The sequence below is a fragment of the Doryrhamphus excisus genome, chromosome 23, assembly GCF_030265055.1.
Source record: "Doryrhamphus excisus isolate RoL2022-K1 chromosome 23, RoL_Dexc_1.0, whole genome shotgun sequence".
Lineage (NCBI taxonomy): Eukaryota > Metazoa > Chordata > Actinopteri > Syngnathiformes > Syngnathidae > Doryrhamphus > Doryrhamphus excisus.
This window is the reverse complement of record NC_080488.1, coordinates 3393872-3416509: the sequence shown is the minus strand read 5'-3', so window position 1 is coordinate 3416509 and position 22638 is coordinate 3393872. Positions and strand designations below refer to the sequence as shown.

Here is a 22638-nt window from a genome sequence, read left to right as displayed (position 1 = left end):
TCACAGTTTCACATGTCCAAAAGGAGTAGGAAGAAACAAAGCTTATTAAATCCTACCCCTCCATCTGGTACTTTTACAATCAGTAACTGTTGCATTTGTTCACTTCCTGCTTTCCTAATATTGTTTGTTTTTTTTATTTCTTAAAATTTTAATAAAAATTAAACAGTTTGATGTGGTCTGATATTTATTATATGATATATAAATTTTTTATTAAAATTAAAATTAAAATTAAAATTAAAATTAAAATTAAAATTAAAATTAAAATTAAAATTAAAATTAAAATTAAAATTAAAATTAAAATTAAAATTAAAATTAAAATTAAAATTAAAATAAAAATTAAAATTAAAATTAAAATTAAAATTAAAATTAAAATTATGGCTACCACATAGTTTCCAGCTTAACAAAATTGTTAAAAAGTTAACAAAATCGTCCGGGGGGGGGCAGAACATATATTTAACACACACACACACTATTTTATGCTTATAATTATCCTTGAATTATTAGTCTAATTTTACCCCGCCTCTCGCCCAAAGACAGCTGGGATAGGCTCCAGCAAACCCCCGCGACCCTCATGAGGATAAGCGGTAGAAAATGAATGAATGAATGAGTTCTCCTCCTATTTTGTGTGGAAGTGGTCTAATTTTATACATTAAAAAAAAAAATGTTTAATGTTATACTACTTTTTACTACTATACTACTTTTTTCAGGAGCACTTCAAATATCAGACCACATCAAACTATGTTATTTAATTTTACAGTTTTGTTATTTATTTATTTTTTTTTTTACAAAATAAGACTTGTAAGTCATGTTCCCAGTTTTTATGTTAAAAGTTGAAATACTTAGAAAGCAACTGGCGGGCCGGAGTCAAACGCTTGGTGGGCCGCATTTAGCCCCCGGGCCGTAGTTTGCACACTCCTGCTTTAAACCCTACCATCCATCAATTTTCTCTTCCGCCAATGGACGTGATGTATTTGTGTAGGTGTGCCCCCCCCCCCCCCCATTTGTCCACGTGTACATGCTATATAATTCAAACCTCGGTCAAGCGGAGGCTATATATAGCCTAGCAAAAAATTGTGTCACGCTGCTATGATGTCATAGTATTTATACAGCTGACGCAGCTATGGCGTTTCCGTCGACACACCCTGGGGTCGAAACACGAGCCAGATCAACGTCTACAGTCGAAAAACGGGCGGAAAAACGTCCGAGCGTGTGCAATGTGTGCTTTTGTGAATGAGTTCAAGTACCAGCGAGTTCCTGGGCTGCATGAGCATCTCTGTGGAGCTGTGCCCGATTCCGTTAGGGATGCCGGCCGTTCGGTACATGGCGCCGACTGAGCGTCTCCTCCTAGCGTCCTTGGCCGCCTTCATCAGCTCCACCGTCACTCCCAGTTCAGCAAAATTCTGCACCCCTGCACTGGCCGGAGAACCGTCCTCCCAGAGTCGAAAATGGCGATTATGGCTCACCGCTAAAAGTGAAAAAGACGTACAAGACAGCAGTGAGATTTCTCATTCATTGGAACGATTCCCAATGTCAGCGAAGGACCGCAAGAGCCTCCGCCAGACGCTGAGATCATTTCCACCGTGCTGGAGTCTGTATGTATTTCAATGGCCGCCTCCGACTTCCTGCATTTAAAGAGATAATGCTTCAATTCATAGCTCCTGTAGCTAACATGCTAGGTTATTTAGCGACTGCAAATTGTCCATAGGTATGAATGTGAGTGTGAATGGTTGTTTGTCTATATGTGCCCTGTGATTGGCTGGCCACCAGAACAGGGTGTACCCCGCCTCTCGCCCGAAGACAGCTGGGATAGGCTCCAGCACCCCCGCGACCCTCGTGTGGATAAGCAATAGAAAATGAATTAATTAATAAGTTCTCCTCCTATTTTGTGTGGAAGTGGTAACTTTTTGGCTTCTTATTTTGTCTTTCCTCAGCCATCTCTGTGTGGAGCTTGCATGTTCTCCCCGTGCATGCGTGGGTTTTTTCCAGGTACTCCGGTTTCCTCCAACATTCCAAAAACATGCTAGGCTAATTGGCTAATTTTCCATAGGTATGAATGTGAGTGTGAATGGTTGTTTGTCTATATGTGCCCTGTGATTGGCTGGCCACCAGTCCAGGGTCTACCCCGCCTCTCGCACAAAGACAGCTAGCATAGGCTCCAGCATATTTTCTCCCATCTGGTGCGGCCGCTACAAATCCCGAATATACTTTTTAAAAAAATAATAAACCCTCGATTCCTTTAAGCCAACACGATAATTTCACATTCTCAAATTTAGTTCTGGTTATCAATGAATGGCGTCAGCTTAGGTGAAACGGGCGCTCCTTATTGAAAACCGCAGAACCGCTGGCCCGGGTCTGTGGTTTTAAGGCCAGGGTAGGGTTAGCCAGAAACACGCTGACAAATACTCTGATGGTTCTGCCTTACCTCACTTTGCAAGGGCTGCCTACACACACACACACACACACACACACACACACACACACACACACACACACACACATGCGCTCATACTTAAACAGTCCTGACATATGTATTAATGCACACAGACACACACAAACACACACAATGTGACCGGGACACTTTACACACTATCCTATTTCTCCCCATACTGTCATTACCTATGCCTATAATTGCGTTTCCATTCTAACGAGGTTCCCACAAGCATCAGGACCTTGAAATCCGATAACCCATCACGGTTTTTTTTAAGCCCCACCAAGACGTTAAGGCTTCCCGTGCTCTTCTAGTCAGTCATTTTTAAGTACCTAAACCTCATTAGGTACCTGGGCACGATATTTGACAGCAGTCCGGCTTCTGAACTTGGACCCATTCCCTATCCAGATTTCGCACAAACTCGCTTTAGCTTATTCATTCATTCATTCATTTTCTACTGCTTTTCCTCACGAGGGTCGCAAAGGGTGCTGGAGCCTATCCCAGCTGTCTTCGGGCGGAGAGGCGGGGTACACCCTGGACTGGTGGCCAGCCAATCACAGGGCACATATAGACAAACAAACATTCACACTCACATTCATACCTATGGAAAATTAGCCAATTAGCCTAGCATGTTTTTGGAATGTGGGAGGAAAGCGGACTACCTGGAAAAAACTCACACATGCACGGGGAGAACATGCTAACTCCACACAGAGATGGCCGAGGGTGGGGAAAGACAAAATAAGAAGCCCAAAAGTTACCACTTCCACACAAAATAGGAGAACTCATTCATTCATTCATTTTCTACCGCTTATCCTCACGAGGGTCGCGGGGTTGCTGGAGCCTATCCTAGCTGTCTTCGGGCGAGAGGCGGGGTACACCCTGGACTGGTGGCCAGCCAATCACAGGGCACATATAGACAAACAACCATTCACACTCACATTCATACCTATGGACAATTTGGAGTCGCTAATTAACCTAGCATGTTTTTGGAATGTGGGAGGAAACCGGAGTACCTGGAAAAAACCCACGCATGCACGGGGAGAACATGCAAACTCCACACAGAGATGGCCGAGGGTGGAATTGAACCCTGGTCTCCTAGCTGTGAGGTCTGCGCGCTAACCATTCGACCACCGTGCCGCCGTGTCTAATCTTGTGCATTAAAAAAACAAGAAGTTGAGACAGTTGTGAAGAAGTTGTGTCTGGACAGGTGACCAACCCTAAGTCCTACCTGAGGTTTTTAGACGTGCTTTTTGGTTTGTGTGTGTCTAGTCTTGTGCATTAAAAATCAAGGTTTTAGGTTTTAGGTCTTCTTCATGGAGTAAGTAGGCCATCATCTTCTGGCAAGGTAGGTAGGACCAGTGCGGCTGAAAACGAAGAAATCCGCTGTCGCCACAAGCACTGACGCACAACCGCGGTCTGGCACAAACACGCAAGGACACACACATGCATAAACATCTGACATCCATTGATGATTGAGAAATGGGGGGGTGGGGGGGTGGGGGGGTTTGAGATGATGTTAAATTGTTTCCCATTCTCCTGTCTGACCCCACCACGCCCCGACACCCACCTTCGCTCAACCCCCAAACCTCCGCTCTGCTCTTTATCGCCAGCACTGTGGTAAACCAGTGGAAATGTAGGGTGGGGGGGTTAAGGGGGGTGGACGGGGGGGTGGAGAAATATTAAAGATATGCCTGGACAGTCAGGAGACAGTTCGAGAAAACCCCCAAAAGCCATCTGGTAGCGTTTAGGCCGTCTGCTCCTCGCCACTTAGCTCATTAACATCTCCACGCTGCTCGTGCCCGCGTGTTGAAGTGCGTGCTGACAGCGAGGCCATAAACTGACACTTCACGGGGAGCAAAAAAAATAAAAAATACCATCCAGGCAGCGAGCCCGATGGTTTGGATTGGAAGAGGATGAAGGTGGAACGCCATGGACCGCATTGGGCCAAACTCAATTAAAGAAATGGGGATTTGGAACTGGGGGCCAGGGTCTATGGTTATAAACTGTATTGATTTCTAACATGTCAAATCAAATCAACTCAACTTTATTTGTAGAGCACTTTTAGTGCTTTACAGAATTCAATGAATTAACAATTTAAAAAAAAACAATCACACACAGTAGGGAGACAAGCCAAAAAGTTACCACTTCCACACAAAATAGGAGAACTCATTCATTCATTCATTTTCTACCGCTTATCCTCACGAGGGTCGCAACGGGTGCTGGAGCCTATCCCAGCTGTCTTCAAGCTGAGAGGCGGGGTACACCCTGGACTGGTGCCCAGCCAATCACAGGGCACATATAGACAAACAACCATTCACACTCACATTCATACCTATGGACTATTTGGAGTCGCTAATTAACCTAGCATGTTTTTGGAATGTGGGAGGAAACCGGAGTACCCGGAGAAAACTCACGCATGCACGGGGAGAACATGCAAACTCCACACAGAGATGGCCGAGGGTGGGGAAAGACAAAATAAGAAGCCAAAAAGTTACCACTTCCACACAAAATAGGAGAACTTATTCATTCATTAATTTTCTACCGCTTTTCCTCACGAGGGTCGCATGGGGTGCTGGCCGAGGGTGGGGAAAGACAAAATAAGAAGCCAAAAAGATACCACTTCCACACAAAATAGGAGGAGAACTTATTCATTCATTCATTTTCTATTGTCTGGCAAATATCAACAGTCTCTGCAGTCCTGAGGCTCTCCGGCAGGCTGTTCCACAGGTGGGGGGCCATAGTGGCTAAATGCTGCCTCACCGTGGGTTTTTGTTCTGGGTTTTGGTATAGTTAAAAGGCCAGTGCCGGAGGACTGCAGGGTATGCAGGGGTTGATATGGTAAAAGCATAGATAAATAAGATAAATAAGAAGGTGTTAAGACATTTAAAAGTAAAAATTGAGTATTTTATGCCAGTATGTTCTCACCTATGAGCTTAGACCACTGTGCAGGGGGCCGGAACAGTGGATACTGCTTCGGGAACGCCTGCGGACTCCAGTGACCCGTAAACACCACAATGTAAGAAGCAGGTCCTTTGGCTGTGCATTCGGTCCCGTTGAGCGGCCGCAGCGGACCAGCAAACGTAAAGCAGAGCTTCAAAAACACGACGAGAAGCCGCCGCAGCCAGCTGCCGCTCAGGTGTTGCGATGACGCCATGGTCTGAAAGAAACAGATGGGAAATATCCTTACTGGAAGTAACATTCCAGTGACAATTAAGCTCATTCCTGCACAAATAAAACAACATTTTCGGTCTCCAGACCTGTTTTTTTTTTTACCTCCAGTCTGGAATCTTACAAGTTCTTATTGTCTTGTTTATGCGAGTCAGTGCTTGTGCAAATTCATTTGTGGCCGCCATGTTTGTTTATGTGGCCTTCACATCTTACTTTTATTATTCTCCTGATACCTTTCAGAACTCTTTATGGAGTTTATTAATTCCCCAAGCATGTTGAATGCTACAAAAAATAAATAACATCCTGTCAAATAAAACATAATGGGCAAACATAACATAATAATAATAACAATAATAATAACAACAACAATAATAATAATAACAATAATATTATAATAACTATTATTATTATTATTATTATTAAAAAAATAATAATTACTATGATTATGATAATAAAATAATAATAATCATCATCATCAGAAAAATAATAATAACAATAAAATAATTATTATTTTTATTATTATTATAATAATTATTATTATTATAATAATTAAAATAATAATAATAATAATAATAATAATAATAATAATAATAATAATAATTATTATTATTATTATTATTATTATTATTATTATTATTATTATTATTATTATTAAAAAATAATGATGATGATGATGATTATTATTATTATTATTATTTTATCATCATCATCATAATTATTATTTTTATTATGATGATGATGATTATTATGATGATGATGATGATGATTATTATTATTTTTATTATCATCATCATCATGATAATAAAAATAATAATAATTATCATCATAATCATAATAATAATTGTTATTATTATTTGTATTATCATCATCATCATGATAATAAAAATAATAATAATTATCATCATAATCATAATAATAATCAAATAATATACTATTTTCCTTTATAAATATTTTTGAAAAACTTTTTTCTTTTAAAATATGGGACATTTCAGACTGCAATAAAATAAAAATATTTTTAATATATTTTAAAAAATAATTAATATTAAAAATAATTAAATATAATAATTAATACATAAAATAATAAATAATTAAATAAAATAAAAATAATTAATAGAATTAAAAGATATTACATGGAAGCAGAAGTTTGATACCAAGGAACATGGAGCTGTCTCAGCATCTCGGGGGTCAGTTCTAACTATAAGCTGTTAAGTTTTAAATAGGGAGAGGGCGTCTAGGGGGAACGGGGGGGGGGGGGGGGGTGGCGGATATTCTCCGTCTATGTTGTGTTTGGCTTCTGTTGTGCTTCGACATAAAATATGCAACCTGAGGCCGCCTTCCCTTTTAAAAATAACTGACGTATTCATTGTAAGAACACATCCCTCATAAAATCATCGCCCGGGAAGAAAAAACGGACATTGATAAATGATAAATACAAATGATGTCATGATGAACATTAAAGGAACAGATAGAGGAGAATCAATGGGAGGCTTGACACTGAAATCTCCCTATAAGCTCATACAAACACCTCATCTGTCTTATTTAAGCTGGGTGAACCTATTGAACCCCCCCCCGTCCTGGCCGGGCCCGGCCGGGGTGGCTGTAAGGGGCGACTGGGACTGGTCATCCCAAAAAAAGACAACATGGACGACATCCCTAATGATAGACTCAAATCCCGTCTGCTGCGCTGCTCTACTGACCTCAGCAACTGACCATGCTGACCACGCCGCCATGTTGGACTGTACTCATAGCATCATTTTTTTAGCATAATTCTATAAGTAGTGCGCAGGCCTCACAGCTAGGAGACCCGAGTTCAACTCCACCCTCGGCCATCTCTTTGTGGAGTTTTCTCCGGTTTCCTACCACATTCCAAAAACATGCTAGGTTAATTGGCGACTCCAAATTGTCCATAGGTATGAATGTGAGTGTGAATGGTTGTTTGTCTATATGTGCCCTGTGATTGGCTGGCCACCAGTCCAGGGTGTACCTCGCCTTAAGACAGCTGGGATAGGCTCCAGCAACCCCCGTGACCCTCGTGAGGATAAGCGGTAGAAAATGAATGAATGAATGAGTTCTCCTCCTATTTTGTGTGGAAGTGGTAACTTTTTGACTTCTTATTTTGTCTTTCCCCACCCTCGGCCATCTTTGTGTGGAGTTTGCATGTTCTTCCCGTGTATGCGTGGGTTTTCTCCGGGTACTCCGGTTTCCTCCCACATTCCAAAAACATGCTAGGTTAATTAGCGACTCCAAATTGTCCATAGGTATGAATGTGAGTGTGAATGGTTGTTTGTCTATATGTGCCCTGTGATTGGCTGGCCACCAGTCCAGAGTGTACCCCGCCCGCCTCTCGCCCGAAGACAGCTGGGATAGGCTCCAGCACCCCCGCAACCCTCATGAGGATAAGCGGTAGAAAATGAATGAATGAATGAGTTCTCCTCCTATTTTGTGTGGAAGTGGTAACTTTTTGACTTCTTATTTTGTCTTTCCCCACCCTCGGCCATCTTTGTGTGGAGTTTGCATGTTCTTCCCGTGTATGCGTGGGTTTTCTCCGGGTACTCCGGTTTCCTCCCACATTCCAAAAACATGCTAGGTTAATTAGCGACTCCAAATTGTCCATAGGTATGAATGTGAGTGTGAATGGTTGTTTGTCTATATGTGCCCTGTGATTGGCTGGCCACCAGTCCAGGGTGTACCCCGCCTCTCGCCCGAAGACAGCTGGGATAGGCTTCAGCAACCCCCGTGACCCTCGTGAGGATAAGCGGCTGAAAATGAATGAGTTCTCCTCCTATTTTGTGTGGAAGTGGTAACTTTTTGGCTTCTTACTTTGTCTTTCCCCACCCTCGGCCATCTCTGTGTGGAGTTTGCATGTTCTCCCCGTGGAAGCGTGGGTTTTCACATGATCTCACGTATTATTACTTTTTATTAGTGTTTATGTGTACGTGTAAGCCACTGTGTTGTTTCTGCATGCTACTATACTCTAACTAACCCTGGGGGGCAGCTGCAGAATGCCCTCGGTTAAATCCGGTCAAGTTGGCGAGCACGCATGTGTGCGCGCACTAACACATTGTCCCTGAAGTCTATTTCAAGAGGTCAGATTGTGTTACTCTGCTATTGTGGATGCAAAACTCCCACTCTGACACCCCCCTGTCCCCCCCTCCCTCCCTGAGCAGGTCTCCTACGTCACAAGCATTTTATCAACCCCCCCACCCATCTCCATTAAGTTGTGTATTAACCTCTACACAGTTTTTAAGAGCCTGCAGTAAAAATAAATAAAAACGGCTGCAGGATGGAGACGTGACGGAGTTCGGCTTTGAGCTCGCTGCTTAGTCACATGATTGCGGCAAATAAAACATAAGCTCCATGCAGTCTGTGACTTTCTGTGGAAATCATGACCTACTAAATATACGGTTCATCTACACGTACTTGGAAATGGAATTAAACGTAAATAAATGAAAAGCTAAATATAACACATTTTTTATTGATGTATTGGAAGTAACCATAAAAGGACGTGCGGCGGTGTAGCGGTTTCTCAAATCCCGCTGACAAGTGCATTTGTTCTCTTCCTCGTAACTCATCCAATTCCAGAGTTTCATCCAGAAAACGACAACCCGAACCAGAGAAAAGAATTATCTCTGAAGCCAAGACATTACAAACGCCTTGGAACCGCAGACGAAACTCCAACAGGAAGTGCTAACAATTGTAAATAAAAGGGATTGACCTTGCTGGGAGGTAAGAGAGTATGCCAGACTAAAGGATCAGATCTAGTGGTATATTATACTGTATATTCCACCATATACTACTACTACTACTACTACTACTACTACTACTACTGCTACTAGAGATAATAAAACAGAATTTATCTGACTTTTGTTATCCAGTTGTTGATGTCTTAGTGCAGGAAGTGAACAAATGTAACAGATTGTAAGAGTACCAGATTTAAAATTAAAATTAAAATTAAAATTAAAATTAAAATTAAAATTAAAATTAAAATTAAAATTAAAATTAAAATTAAAATTAAAATTAAAATTAAAATTAAAATTAAAATTAAAATTAAAATTAAAATTAAAATTAAAATTAAAATTAAAATTAAAATTAAAATTAAAAAAAACTCAAATTATATTAGGAAAACAGGAAGTGAACAGTTACTGATTGTAAAAGTACCAGATGGAAAATTAAAATTAAAATTAAAATTAAAATTAAAATTAAAATTAAAATTAAAATTAAAATTAAAATTAAAATTAAAATTAAAATTAAAATTAAAATTAAAATTAAAATTAAAATTAAAATTAAAATTAAAATTAAAATTAAAATTAAAATTAAAATTAAAATTGGAGGGGTAGGATTTAATAAGCTTTGCTTCTTCCTACTCCTTTTGGACATGTGGAACTGTGAACTGATTATGTGATGCATTCAATTGTAATCTGATGCATGTTCAAATGAAATTAAACCATTGCCATTACCACAGTGAATATGGGTGAGGTTAAGATAGCTCAGAGCGGAGGTGGTCTGAGAACAGATTCTGACCTGGATTTCCAGCAATGCGGGTTAATGGAAGTTCACCACCCGGGGTCGGCCTTTTTTTTCCTTGGCTGCCACCGTCTCGTCTGTCTGCTCTGTGCCTTCAGGATGGAAAAAGAGGTCAGTAATGTCAGGCTGTTGCAAATATTAGTTTTTCTGTGTCACTCGCCAGAGGTGGGAGCAAAGTCGGTGTTTTGAAAGTCTCAAGTAGGCCGCAAGTCTTTCATCTTAAGCCTCAAGCCAAGTCTGAAGGAAAAAACGTGCGAGTGTCAAGTCAAGGGCTTTACATTTGAGTCCTTATAAGTCAGCGGTCTATTAAGACATGCCATAAAAAAGGCATTTTAATAGGGTTAGAGTGCCTTGGAGTTTTGCAGTTTTTGGCGATTTCCTGTCCCTATTCCAAAGAGTACCTCTTCCTTGTGACTTCTGCAGTTTTGGGGGTCCTCTTGAACCCTTTTTTGATAGTCATAATCACAGGCCTCACAGCTAGGAGACCCGAGTTCAATTCCCGCCTCGGCCATCTCTGTGTGGAGTTTGCATGTTCTCCCCAAAAACATGCTAGGTTAATTAGCGACTCCAAATTGTCCATAGGTATGAATGTGAGTGTGAATGGTTGTTTGTCTATATGTGCCCTGTGATTGGCTGGCCACCAGTCCAGGGTGTACCCCGCTTCTCGCCCGAAGACAGCTGGGATAGGCTCCAGCACCCCCTGCGACCCTCGTGAGGATAAGTAGTAGAAAATGAATGAATGAATGAGTTCTCCTCCTATTTTGTGTGGAAGTGGTAACTTTTTGGCTTCTTATTTTGCCATCTCTGTGTGGAGTTTGCATGTTCTCCCCGTGAGCGGTAGAAAATGAATGGAACACTTTGAATGGTTACTCAACACAGACGCTCAACCTCAAGTATTTTCAAGTCCGAGTCAAGTCCTGAGTCACTGATGTTAAAGTCCGAGTCAAGTTGCAATGTGATCTTGTCAAGTCATCAAAATTGTGACCCGAGTCTGAGTCCACACCTCTGTCAAGTTCCACATGGAGGTCCAGTGAGTCAGTTCCATGCAGAACGTCTGTTATGGTAATTAGCTGATGTCATGTGACCTCTGCTGCTCCAATATGACCCTATTCTAAAAGATGGGATTGAGTGCACATTTAACAGACATTTCCACATTGACTGCTGGAGCCACTAAAAACACACTAATAACACATAATAATAATAATAATAATAATAATAATGACTCTCCAAAGTATTTAGGAGTACGCTTATTTAGCTTTGTCTTTGATGAACACATACTAAAAGATGATCAGTCAGCATGTACAGACACAATATTTTGGTCCCAGACGCAAGACATTATAAATACAGAGGGGGGGTGGGGGGGTGGCGTAGAGCCAAATGTGCTGCCACATGGGCACCCCCGACTGTGTAATTACGGCAGAGTCACGCAGAGATAATACACACATTCACATCGCCTCATATACACAGGAACGCAGCCATGCACGCACAAGCGAGCGTTTACACAAGCGTGGAGGGCGGTCAGATGGCGCTTTTTTTTTTACGAAAGAAGATGTCGGAAAGGTCATTCCTCAAAGCTGGCGACAGAGAGATAAATGCGCTCGACTTTGGCACGGCTAGGAAAGCATGACCGTGATGGCGACAGTTCAGAGAGGAAACGGGAGAAGAGTGTGCGGGGCTCTTTAAAGCCTCGACTTTGAGAAGAAGGAGCCACGGAGAAATTTTACGCCTAAATTTAAGAGCACCTGAGGGCGAGGTTGCTAAATGTGTAATTACAGTTGCAGCTTTGGGTGGTCAGGACTCGTTCATGTGAGAAATGGCTTGATTGCAAAATCAGCATATCAGAAGATCTAATTGCAGTTTATTGGGTGTGGAGTCGTATTGGGTAACAAGTGGGAGTTCGCTGCAGGTTTCGATATAAGAGAGTAAAAACCGTGGGATTTATCGTAAATGTAGTGAGCTCTTAATGACGAAAAAAACGTACAATAGGCTCCGGTTACCTACGACCCGAAAGAGGTCAAGTCCTATGGAAAAATTTACATTTTAATAATTAAAAAAAAAACATTTTTAAAATGTATTACATTTTAATTTGAATACATTTTACTATAAAATTAAAAATAAAATTAGGATGACCTTAATTTGACCTTCACAAATTTTCAATACCTGCTGTTTTCTAATATAATAACAGTTGTGCATGTCCGTAACTTCTTGGGACTATATTAATATATATTTTAAATTTTTGTTATTTTTTAATATATTTTAAATATATATTTATATATTATATTCTATTATATATTTTTATATTTATTTATATTGTTATATTTAATATATTTTATTAATTTTTCTAATTTATATAATAATATTTATTTATTTATTATTCTTTTAATAATATATAATAGTGGAAAACTACATATAAGTTACCTGAATGTTCAAACTCTGAATGTTCAAATCTTGCATAAAAACCGATAAGCATAAAAACCGATAAGTTTTTGCATAAAAACCGATAAGCCGATATCTGGTACTTTTACAATCAGTAACTGTTACATTTGTTCACTTCCTGCTTTCCTAATATATTTTTTTTTTAATTTTTTTTTTGTCACATAATCAGTTCACAGTTCCACGTGTCCAAAAGGAGTAGGAAGAAGCAAAGCTTATTAAATCCTACCCCTCCATCTGGTACTTTTACAATCAGTAACTGTTACATTTGTTCACTTCCTGCTTTCCTATTTTAGTTCAAGTTTTTGGGGGGGGGTTTTTGTAATTTTTGAAAAACTTTTGTCACGTACCAAAGTCCCCTATTAGCATAATTATACATAATATAATCTGTAATAAGTTAAAAAATATTTTTTTATTGTATTTTTTTTATTTTATATTTTTATTTGTTTATTTTTTTAAATAAATGACATTTATCAGCAATGGAAAAAAATATAAATGTATATATATATATTCCTCTATTAGCATAATTATACATAGTATAATCTGTAATAAGTAAAAAAAAAAATAATGTAAATATTAGCATAATTATACATAATTATACATAATATAATCTGTAATAAGTAAAAAAAAATATATATATATATATATATGTTTATCAGCAATGGATTCTAAAATGCTAATAACTGCAAAGGTAGAATTATATATTGAAAATCTTCATTGTGAGCAACTTCCTGGTTACTGTAACATCACAACGGTGGTGAGTGAAATTATATGATGTCAAACATATTACGCATAAAATAAAAAAAACAGCACACGAATCTGATCAAATGTGACACGAGAGCACATTCGAGTCCGCTGTCCAATGCGCAAAACCCAAAACCTCTCATGCAACTTGAGTGGAATTCCAAATGCACGCCAAATGATCTTTTTTTCCAAAGTGCATCCTCAAGGAAGCGAGGGAATGAATGGAAGCCAGTGTGTCCTACCTGCGTTGGGTCAGTCGGGTCAGTCGGCTGAGCTGCACGGTCGCCGGTTCGACACCTCAGGCTCCGCTTGTCCCTAAACGGTCACTGGTGCAACCTTATCAACATTTACCGGCTTTATCTCCCGCTCCACGTTTCTCTCCTCCCTTCTCTCTCTCATCGTTGTCTCCCGTTGTCACCCACCGCCCTCGCTGGCTTTCTCCTCCCCCTCCTCCTCCTCCTCCTCCTCCTCCTCCTCCCTTTCCTTGTATGGAAAGGAGGTCTTTTTCTGTCCCTCCTGACAAGCTAATCAACACCACATTGGCGTCTAAAAACATCACACCGCTTAGCTTTGTATAGCATGTGCAGGTGTAGCGTTCCTGAAAAATGAAAATAGTCATCTCGGATCCGACTCGGAGCGGCGCCCACTTTAGTTTATTTACAGATTCGGGAAGAAAAAGCAAAGCAAATTCTTGTCCGAATTGTAGCACATCCAGCTGTGATGTCAGCTGAGGAGCTGCTTTTCTTCAGGTCAACGTGCGCTAGTCACCGCTTCCCACAGCTGCTAGACACATGCACGACTCGGGAGGTTTTGTTGCCGGCCGGCCGCCCCTCACTTATCATCATGTGTGTGGAAATTCATTCATTCATTTATTTTCTACCGCTTTTACTCACGAGGGTCGCAGGTGGTGCTGGAGCCTATCCCAGCTGTCTTCGGGCGAGAGGCGGGGTACACCCTGGACTGGTCGCAAGCCAATCACAGGGCACATATAGACAACCATTCACACTCACATTCATACCTATGGACAATTTGGAGTCGCTAATTAACCTAGCATGTTTTTGGAATGTGGGAGGAAACCGGAGTACCCGGAGAAAACCCACGCATGCACGGGGAGAACATGCAAACTCCACACAGAGATGGCCGAGGGTGGGGAAAGACAAAATAAGAAGCCAAAAAGTTACCACTTCCACACAAAATAGGAGAACTCATTCATTCATTTTCTACCGCTTATTCTCACGAGGGTCGTAGGGGGTGCTGGAGCCTATCCCAGCTATCTTCGGGCGAGAGGCGGGCGGGGTACACCCTGGACTGGTGGCCAGCCAATCACAGGGCACATATAGACAAACAACCATTCACACTCACATTCATACCTATGGACAATTTGGAGTCGCTAATTAACCTAGCATGTTTTTGGAATGTGGGAGGAAACCGGAGTACCCGGAGAAAACCCACGCATGCACGGGGAGAACATGCAAACTCCACACAGAGATGGCCGAGGGTGGGGAAAGACAAAATAAGAATCCAAAAAGTTACCACTTCCACACAAAATAGGAGAACTCATTCATTCATTAATTTGTACCGCTTATCCTCACGAGGGTCGTAGGGGTGCTAGAGCCTATCCCAGCTGTCTTCGGGCGAGAGGCGGGCGGGGTACACCCCGGACTGGTGGCCAGCCAATCACAGGGCACATATAGACAAACAACCATTCACACTCACATTCATACCTATGGACAATTTGGAGTCGCTAATTAACCTAGCATGTTTTTGGAATGTGGGAGAAAACATGCAAACTCCACACAGAGATGGCCGAGGGTGGGGAAAGACAAAATAAGAATCCAAAAAGTTACCACTTCCACACAAAATAGGAGAACTCATTCATTAATTTATACCGCTTATCCTCACAAGGATCGTAGGGGGTGCTAGAGCCTATCGCAGCTATCTTTGGGCGAGAGGGGTGGTGGCCAGCCAATCACAGGGCACATATAGACAAACAACCATTCACATTCAACCATTCACTCACATTCATACCTATGGACAATTTGGAGTCGCTAATTAACCTAGCATGTTTTTGGAATGTGGGAGGAAACCAGATTACCCGGGAGAAAACCCAAGAGAACATGCAAACTCCACACAGAGATGCCCGAGGGTGGAATTGAACCCTGGTCTCCTAGCTGTGAGGTCTGCGCGCTAACCACTAGAACACCGTGCCACCCTGCAGCATAGTCTTTTTTTCTTTGTTATTGATTGATTTTTTGTTTATTATGATTATTATTATTTCTTTAACTAAAGCTGTATAGGTTTAGATGCAGACCACTGTATGTGGAAATGTGTGTAATTTTGTGTTCTGAGTCAAAAAAAAGGCCCGAGTCATGATGAATATGATGTAATCACAGTGTTTTTACACTGAGCACATCAGTGTTCAACTGGTTCATATAAATGTTTGTTCATATAGTTTATATATTATATTATTTATTTATATTTATTTATATTTATTTATATTTATTTATATTTATTTATATTTATTTATATTTAATATTTTTTCTATTTTATATAATAATATTTATTTATTTATTATTTATTTAATAATATTTATTTATTTATTATTTATTTAATAATATATAATAGTGGAAAATTACATATAAGTTACCTGAATGTTCAAATCTCCAATATTGTCTTTTTTTTGCATATGTGTAACATTAAAATATCTCTTCTTAGTGTCTTTTTAGTGGTTTGTGTGCGTCATTTGGAGACAAAACACCATTTTGACAAGAATGAAGACTGTTTTTGGATGTAAAGTTTCATTTTGCAGGAGAATTGAGGGTTTTTTTTCAGAAATGTGTGAGTTGATTTTTTGGATTTGTGTGTAGAGTTCTGAGAATATGAGGCATCCTTTCACAAAATGTGTTTAAAACAATCGAGAAAAACTGTAACGTCCATGAGCTCAGCAAGTCACCCTAATGAGAAACACTACATATACACACAAGTGTGTGTATACGCATGAGTGGACGCACAAAATGACTCACTATCGGAAATCTGCGCTTGACCTCGGGCACAAAATGAGGGCATTTAGAGTTTGATGACGACTTGGAACAATCTGACTATTTACTGTACTACACACACACACACACACACACAGCGAGATCTCAGGTTGCTTCCTGCCAATGGCGTGCACACGTCAACGTCACATGAGCCAAGTCAGTGAAGCATTGCGAGGAAAACCAATAAGCTAATCACGGCGCATTAGCTCAACGCTTCGCTGCATCAAACCCTCCAGATATACACCCACGTTTACGCAAACACACGGTACAGCTTAAAAGTGGGAACCCAATCTGGTGCCCCGGACGCAGGTTGATTTCCGATGGCAAAACTAAATTTCACGTAGGAAATTGAATGAATCTGTTCCAGGGTCAAACTCGTCCAGTGGTAAGTTTGTACTAACTGCGGTGCTTTAATGCTAAGAGTCCACTGTGCCGATGGCAGTTGGTGCCAGTTCGCGTCAATGCAATTTGCTGTGGCATCTAGTGTCACCAATAAGGTGCCTAGTGGCATGCAGTGGCTCAAACTGCCTCCCAACTGGCTCGTGGTGACCCGTAAGTGTTGGTGTTAAATTCTTATGCAACGAGTTCACTGGGCCGGTGCCAGTTGGTGCCAGTTCGCGTCAATGCAATTTGCTGTGGCATCTAGTGTCACCAATAAGGTGCCTAGTGGCGTGCAGTGGCTCAAACTGACTCGTGGTGGCCCGTAATGGTGGCAAAAATTGAGTTTGGCGGCAAGAAAATTTCAAAATATTCATCCATCAAGTGGAACCAAATATCACAAACAATCCGCCTACTGGAATCCATTGGAATGTACTGGCGCGAGCCAAGTTGTGCCAATGATGCTCGGAGTCCACTGGGCCGGCGCCAGTTGGTGCCAGTTCGCGGCAATGCGGCAATTTGCTGTGGCACCTAGTGTCACTAATAAGGTGCCTAGTCGCGCGCAGTGGCTCAAACTGGCTCGTGGTGGCCCGTAACGGCAGCAAAAATTGAGTTTGGTGGCATGAAAATTTCAAAATGTTTAAAATCTTTTAAGAAGATTTTCCACCAAGTGGAACCAAATGTCACAAACAATCCGCCTATTGGAATCCACTGGAATGTAATGGCGCGAGCCAAGTTGTGCCAATGATGCTAGGAGTCCACTCGGCTGGCGCCAGTTCACGCGCCAAACATTATATGATTGGCACATGAACGTTAATTCGGCGCCATAGTGAGCCACTATGCGCCATGGACTCCTAGCATCATTGGCACAACTTGGCTCGCGCCATTACATTCCAGTGGATTCCAATAGGCGGATTGTTTGTGACATTTGGTTCCACTTGATGGACGAATATTTTAAACTATTTGAAATTTTCTTGCCGCCAAACTCAATTTTTGCCACCTTTACAGGCCAGTTTGAGCCACTGCATGCCACTGGGCACCTTATTGGTGACACTAGGCGCCACAACAAATTGCATTGGCACGAACTGGCACCAACTGGCGCCGGCCCAGTTCAAAATAGTTGGAAAACTGCTAGATTTAGGATCTTTAAGAGATAAAACTACACACTTTAGCTAAAATTATAATTGAGAATATGATTTTTCTTCGCAAAAATGCCAATCTGAAAATGAATGGTACAATATTCTAAGTGCCTGACGTAATAATAACGAAAGCACATACAGCTGAGGAAGGTTTAAAGATGGCTGCCGCCATTCTATACCGTCCTGCAAATCTTTCAACAAAACAAATCAGTCGGTTTCTAATTACCCGTCTTTTTTTGTACCCGGGCGGCAAGATTTATAGCGTAAGTGTAGCAAGCAAGCTTTGTAAATACACAGCGAGGGGAAAAATGGGCTCACGGGCAGGAGAATGAAGTCACGCACCCACATGCGCGATGTAATCTGAGCACTGTTATGATAGCTGCTGTGGCCTTGTGTGTGCATGTTAGTGCGTGGGATGAAAAGATGGCAGCAGCGGGCAACCTAAAGTAGAGACTTGGACACATGAGGGATTTTTTTTTTATGGGGGGGGCAATGAGATGCAGTAGACTTGAAATTCTTCCACTGGCTCAAAAAGGTTTCTCACCAGTAGTGCCAGTCTTTACTGGCTCCTGTACTATATTACATCACTTGGGGCAATAGTGCGAAATCTCGCAACCAAACAACTCAAAATCTTCATCTCAAATCGTAAATTAAGAATATGAAAGGGCTGCACGGTGGTCGAGTGGTTAGCGCGCAGACCTCACAGCTAGGAGACCAGGGTTCAATTCCACCCTCGGCCATCTCTGTGTGGAGTTTGCATGTTCTCCCCGTGTATGGTTTTCTCCGGGTAGGTTAATTTGCGACTCCAAATTGTCCAAAGGTATGAATGTGAGTGTGAATGGTTGTTTGTCTATATGTGCCCTGTGATTGGCTGGCCACCAGTCCGGGGTGTACCCCGCCAGACAGCTGGGATAGGCTCCAGCACCCCCTCTCCAGCACTATCCTTATGAGGATAAGCGGTAGAAAATGAATGAATGAATGAGTTCTCCTCCTATTTTGTGTGGAAGTGGTAACTTTTTGGCTTTGTATTTTGTCTTTCTCCCACCCTCTGCCATCTCTGTGTGGAGTTTGCATGTTCTTCCCGTGTATGAGTGGGTTTTTCTCCGGTTTCCTCCCACATTCCAAAAACATGCTAGGTTAATTAGCGACTCCAAATTATCCATAGGTATGAATGTGAGTGTGAATGGTTGTTTGTCTATATGTGCCCTGTGATTGGCTGGCCACCAGTCCATGGTGTACCCGGCCATACAGCTGGGATAGGCTCCAGCACCCCCTCTCCAGCACTATCCTTATGAGGATAAGCGGTAGAAAATGAATGAATGAATGAGTTCTCCTCCTATTTTGTGTGGAAGTGGTAACTTTTTGGCTTTGTATTTTGTCTTCCCCCACGCTCGGCCATCTCTGTGTGGAGTTTGCATGTTCTCCCTGTGTATGAGTGGGTTTTTTTTTCCCCAGGGACTCCGGTTTCCTCCCACATTCCAAAAACATGCTAGGTTAATTAGCGACTCCAAATTATCCATAGGTATGAATGTGAGTGTGAATGGTTGTTTGTCTATATGTGCCCTGTGATTGGCTGGCTGGCCACCAGTCCAGGGTGTACCCAGCCTCTCGCCCGAAGACAGCTGGGATAGGCTCCAGCACCCCCGCAACCCTCGTGAGGATAAGCGATAGAAAATGAATGAATGAATGATTGAGTTCTCCTCCTATTTTGTGTGGAAGTGGTAACTTTTTGGCTTCTTATTTTGTCTTGGGTTGGCTGGGAATGAATGAAAACTTACTTACCAGCCGCTACGATCTAAGAGTAATCATAGTAATGATTGACATGTCAGATTGAAGACTGGTGACGGCAGTGACCAATCCACGGTGCTGCCATCAATGACGGACATGTAGAGCGTTCAATGACTGCATGAAAAGAAAGTGAAATATCGGTCAATGACAGTATAGACTCAATATTCAGAGCTAGAGACAGTGAAAGAATACATGGAATAATGGTAAATATTACTATATGGGAATGTGGGAATATGGAGGAATATGATGGAATGGGAATGCACATCTCAGGTTGCGTATGAACGTCATGTAAACTGATCGGGGAAACACACTCAATTCAATTAGGTTTTCTACATTATCTGCAAAAGGCCGTTGCTAGCAACAACGATGACGGCTCCAAATGGCGCGTATAGAAGATCAGATTGATTTAGTGGAAAAATACCCTCACTCCCGGATACAACGCTCCTGAGGGCATTCCGTTCCCTTAAGTTTTCCTGCGGTGTGATTCCGTTGCTGTGTGGAGAGAAAACAAAAAGGTAGCGGTGAGCGCTACCTTACGCAAATGACGGCCATCAATCTCATGTAATCAACGGCGGTGACATTTACTATTACTGCCAAGGAGGTGTTTTGATTGATGGGAGTCATTATGCAAAAATGACCTAATCAGGTTCCATAAAACTTTTACATAATTAACAAAATTAAAGTGTTTTTTTTTTGTTTGTTTTTTTAAGCAAGCATTGCAATTGTTACATGGCTGTCTAGAGGGCGCTAACTTGCTAGCATGCTTCTGGCATTCTGGCCCAACATTGCACATGTTTGATGTCAGCTCATGATAGTGATTTGGCATTGTTAAGCCACTAAAGGCGGCACGGCGGTCGAGTGGTTAGCGCGCAGACCTCACAGCTAGGAGACCCGGGTTCAATTCCACCCTCGGCCATCTCTGTGTGGAGTTTGCATGTTCTCCAGCACCCCCCGCCACCCTCGTGAGGGTAAGTGGTAGAAAATGAATGAGTTCTCCTCCTATTTTGTGTGGAAGTGGTAACTTTTTGGCTTCTTATTTTGTCTTTCCCCACCCTCGGCCATCTTTGTGTGGAGTTTGCATGTTCTCCCTGTGCATGCGTGGGTTTTCTTCGGGTACTCCGGTTTCCTCCCACATTCCAAAAACATGCTAGGTTAATTTTTCGACTCCAAATTGTCCATAGGTATGAATGTGAGTGTGAATGGTTGTTTGTCTATATGTGCCCTGTGATTGGCTGGCACCAGTCCAGGGTGTACCCCGCCTCTCGCCCGAAGACAGCTGGGATAGGCTCCAGCACCCCCGCCACCCTCATGAGGATAAGTGGTCAAAAATGAATGAGTTCTCCTATTTTGTGTGGAAGTGGTAACCTTTTGGCTTCTTATTTTGTCTTTCCCCACCCTCGGCCATCTTTGTGTGGAGTTTGCATGTTCTCCCCGTGCATGCGTGGGTTTTCTCCGGGTACTCCGGTTTCCTCCCACATTCTAAAAACATGCTAGGTTAATTTTTCGACTCCAAATTGTCCATAGGTATGAATGTGAGTGTGAATGGTTGTTTGTCTATATGTGCCCTGTGATTGGATGGCCACCAGCTGGGATAGGCTCCAGCACCCCCCGCGACCCTCGTGAGAAAAAGCGGTAGAAAATGAATGAATAAAGCCACTAATGAAGATCGACACTATTGATGATAAGGGGAATAGAAAACAGATGAATGGAATATTACAATTCTTAGTGGTTTTCGTGACATGTGTTGTTGGCAGGTAGGTTCCACTCTGCAGACATGACTGTATTAGTTTTGGAACGTCTGCGTAAGAGTTTAAAACTGAGCGGGAGAGAAAAACAAAGAAGCCAATAGCTTACCACTTCCACATGGAATGGGAGGAGAACTTCTTTTGACTCAGTTATGCCCTTTTTTGTTTTGGCGTGCCTGCTTAGTGCGAAGGAAAGTGGGCAGAGGATGCTAATTAGGGCGAGACACGATACTAAACACAATTGATCGTTATTGTCTGCAATACTACGAGACACAAATGATCTGATTTTGTCATCAGTGGGCGATCGGTCGGCGTATCCCGAGTCATATCGTATCCCGAGTTTCACAACAAATCCACATTTAGTTTTGTATTTCCTGTATATTTATTTCTAAAGGAATTCACAGTACTAATTTATACAAAGGAATAATCTAGTTGGTTTAGTCCCACTGTGATGTAACATTTGTGTCATTCAGTAGCTGCCAGAATATAAAATGACTAAGTTAATGCATCCAAGTGTGTTAAGTCATCTAGCAGGAGACTAATGCATCACACAGACAGTGTAAACACACACACACACAACTTCAGATGTCAAACGACTCTTCTTTCTCCGAATCCGAGCTCTTGGCTCGATGCTCTGCATTCGAACACTGGAATAATATGACGCATATCGAGCCGGGTTCGCTTTTAGAGAATGAATGTAATCAGGATGGGTCGGAGATACAGTAGCGAGCCAGCTTCACTGCACGAGCTCGAGTTCTTATTTTACTGGTTTTGGAAGGTTCTCACACCAGATCAAACCCACTGGGCTTTCAGCGCCATAACTCTTTTGTCCCGCGTGGAGGTGTACAAATAAATAAAAGTAATCTGGCAACCCAGCATGGGAGCTGACAGTGCTTAATGTATTGCACGCTTGCACAATCCTGAGTTGGACTTGTGGAAGTAATGAGGCAAAGTGTTGTTTGAAGTGTGTCTGAATCAGGCCTGTAAAAATACTGCTTGCATCCTGGGCCTCCTTGGGACTACCAGAACTTGTACACACACAAGCTCTTATGCAACCTGTATGTCCTTCAACTTTGGATACACGGTGTCCAGCTAATACGCACGGCTGGATACTACACTGATTCAAATAACATTCATGTATACAAAAAAAAATAATAATACATTCAATGTTTTATGTCAGCCTAGCAACTAGCTGTATAGCATGGAAATGTTGAACGCTTTCCTTCGTCATTTGTGAAGTGTTTTACCATGTG

At 41.7% G+C, this 22638-nt stretch overlaps 1 protein-coding gene across 3 annotated transcripts in view; it reads right to left on the bottom strand.

Moving 5' to 3' along the window:
- The window catches only part of spon2a (spondin 2a, extracellular matrix protein), a 30182-nt gene that overhangs the window by 6837 nt on the left and 707 nt on the right, over window positions 1–22638 (bottom strand). Inside the window, exons 1-5 of one of the 3 annotated variants that reach the window (XM_058063163.1) lie at window positions 20062–20129; window positions 19635–19754; window positions 10118–10212; window positions 5354–5585; window positions 1245–1465 (exon numbers count right to left, since the gene is read on the bottom strand). In XM_058063163.1, the coding sequence (XP_057919146.1) occupies window positions 1245–1465; window positions 5354–5582 (450 nt within the window). In that variant the 5' untranslated portion in view covers window positions 5583–5585; window positions 10118–10212; window positions 19635–19754; window positions 20062–20129. Of the gene's footprint in view, window positions 1–1244; window positions 1466–5353; window positions 5586–10117; window positions 10213–13539; window positions 13696–19634; window positions 19755–20061; window positions 20130–22638 lie in introns of those variants that run through there. The other 2 variants (XM_058063162.1, XM_058063164.1) reach the window with 2 other exon arrangements.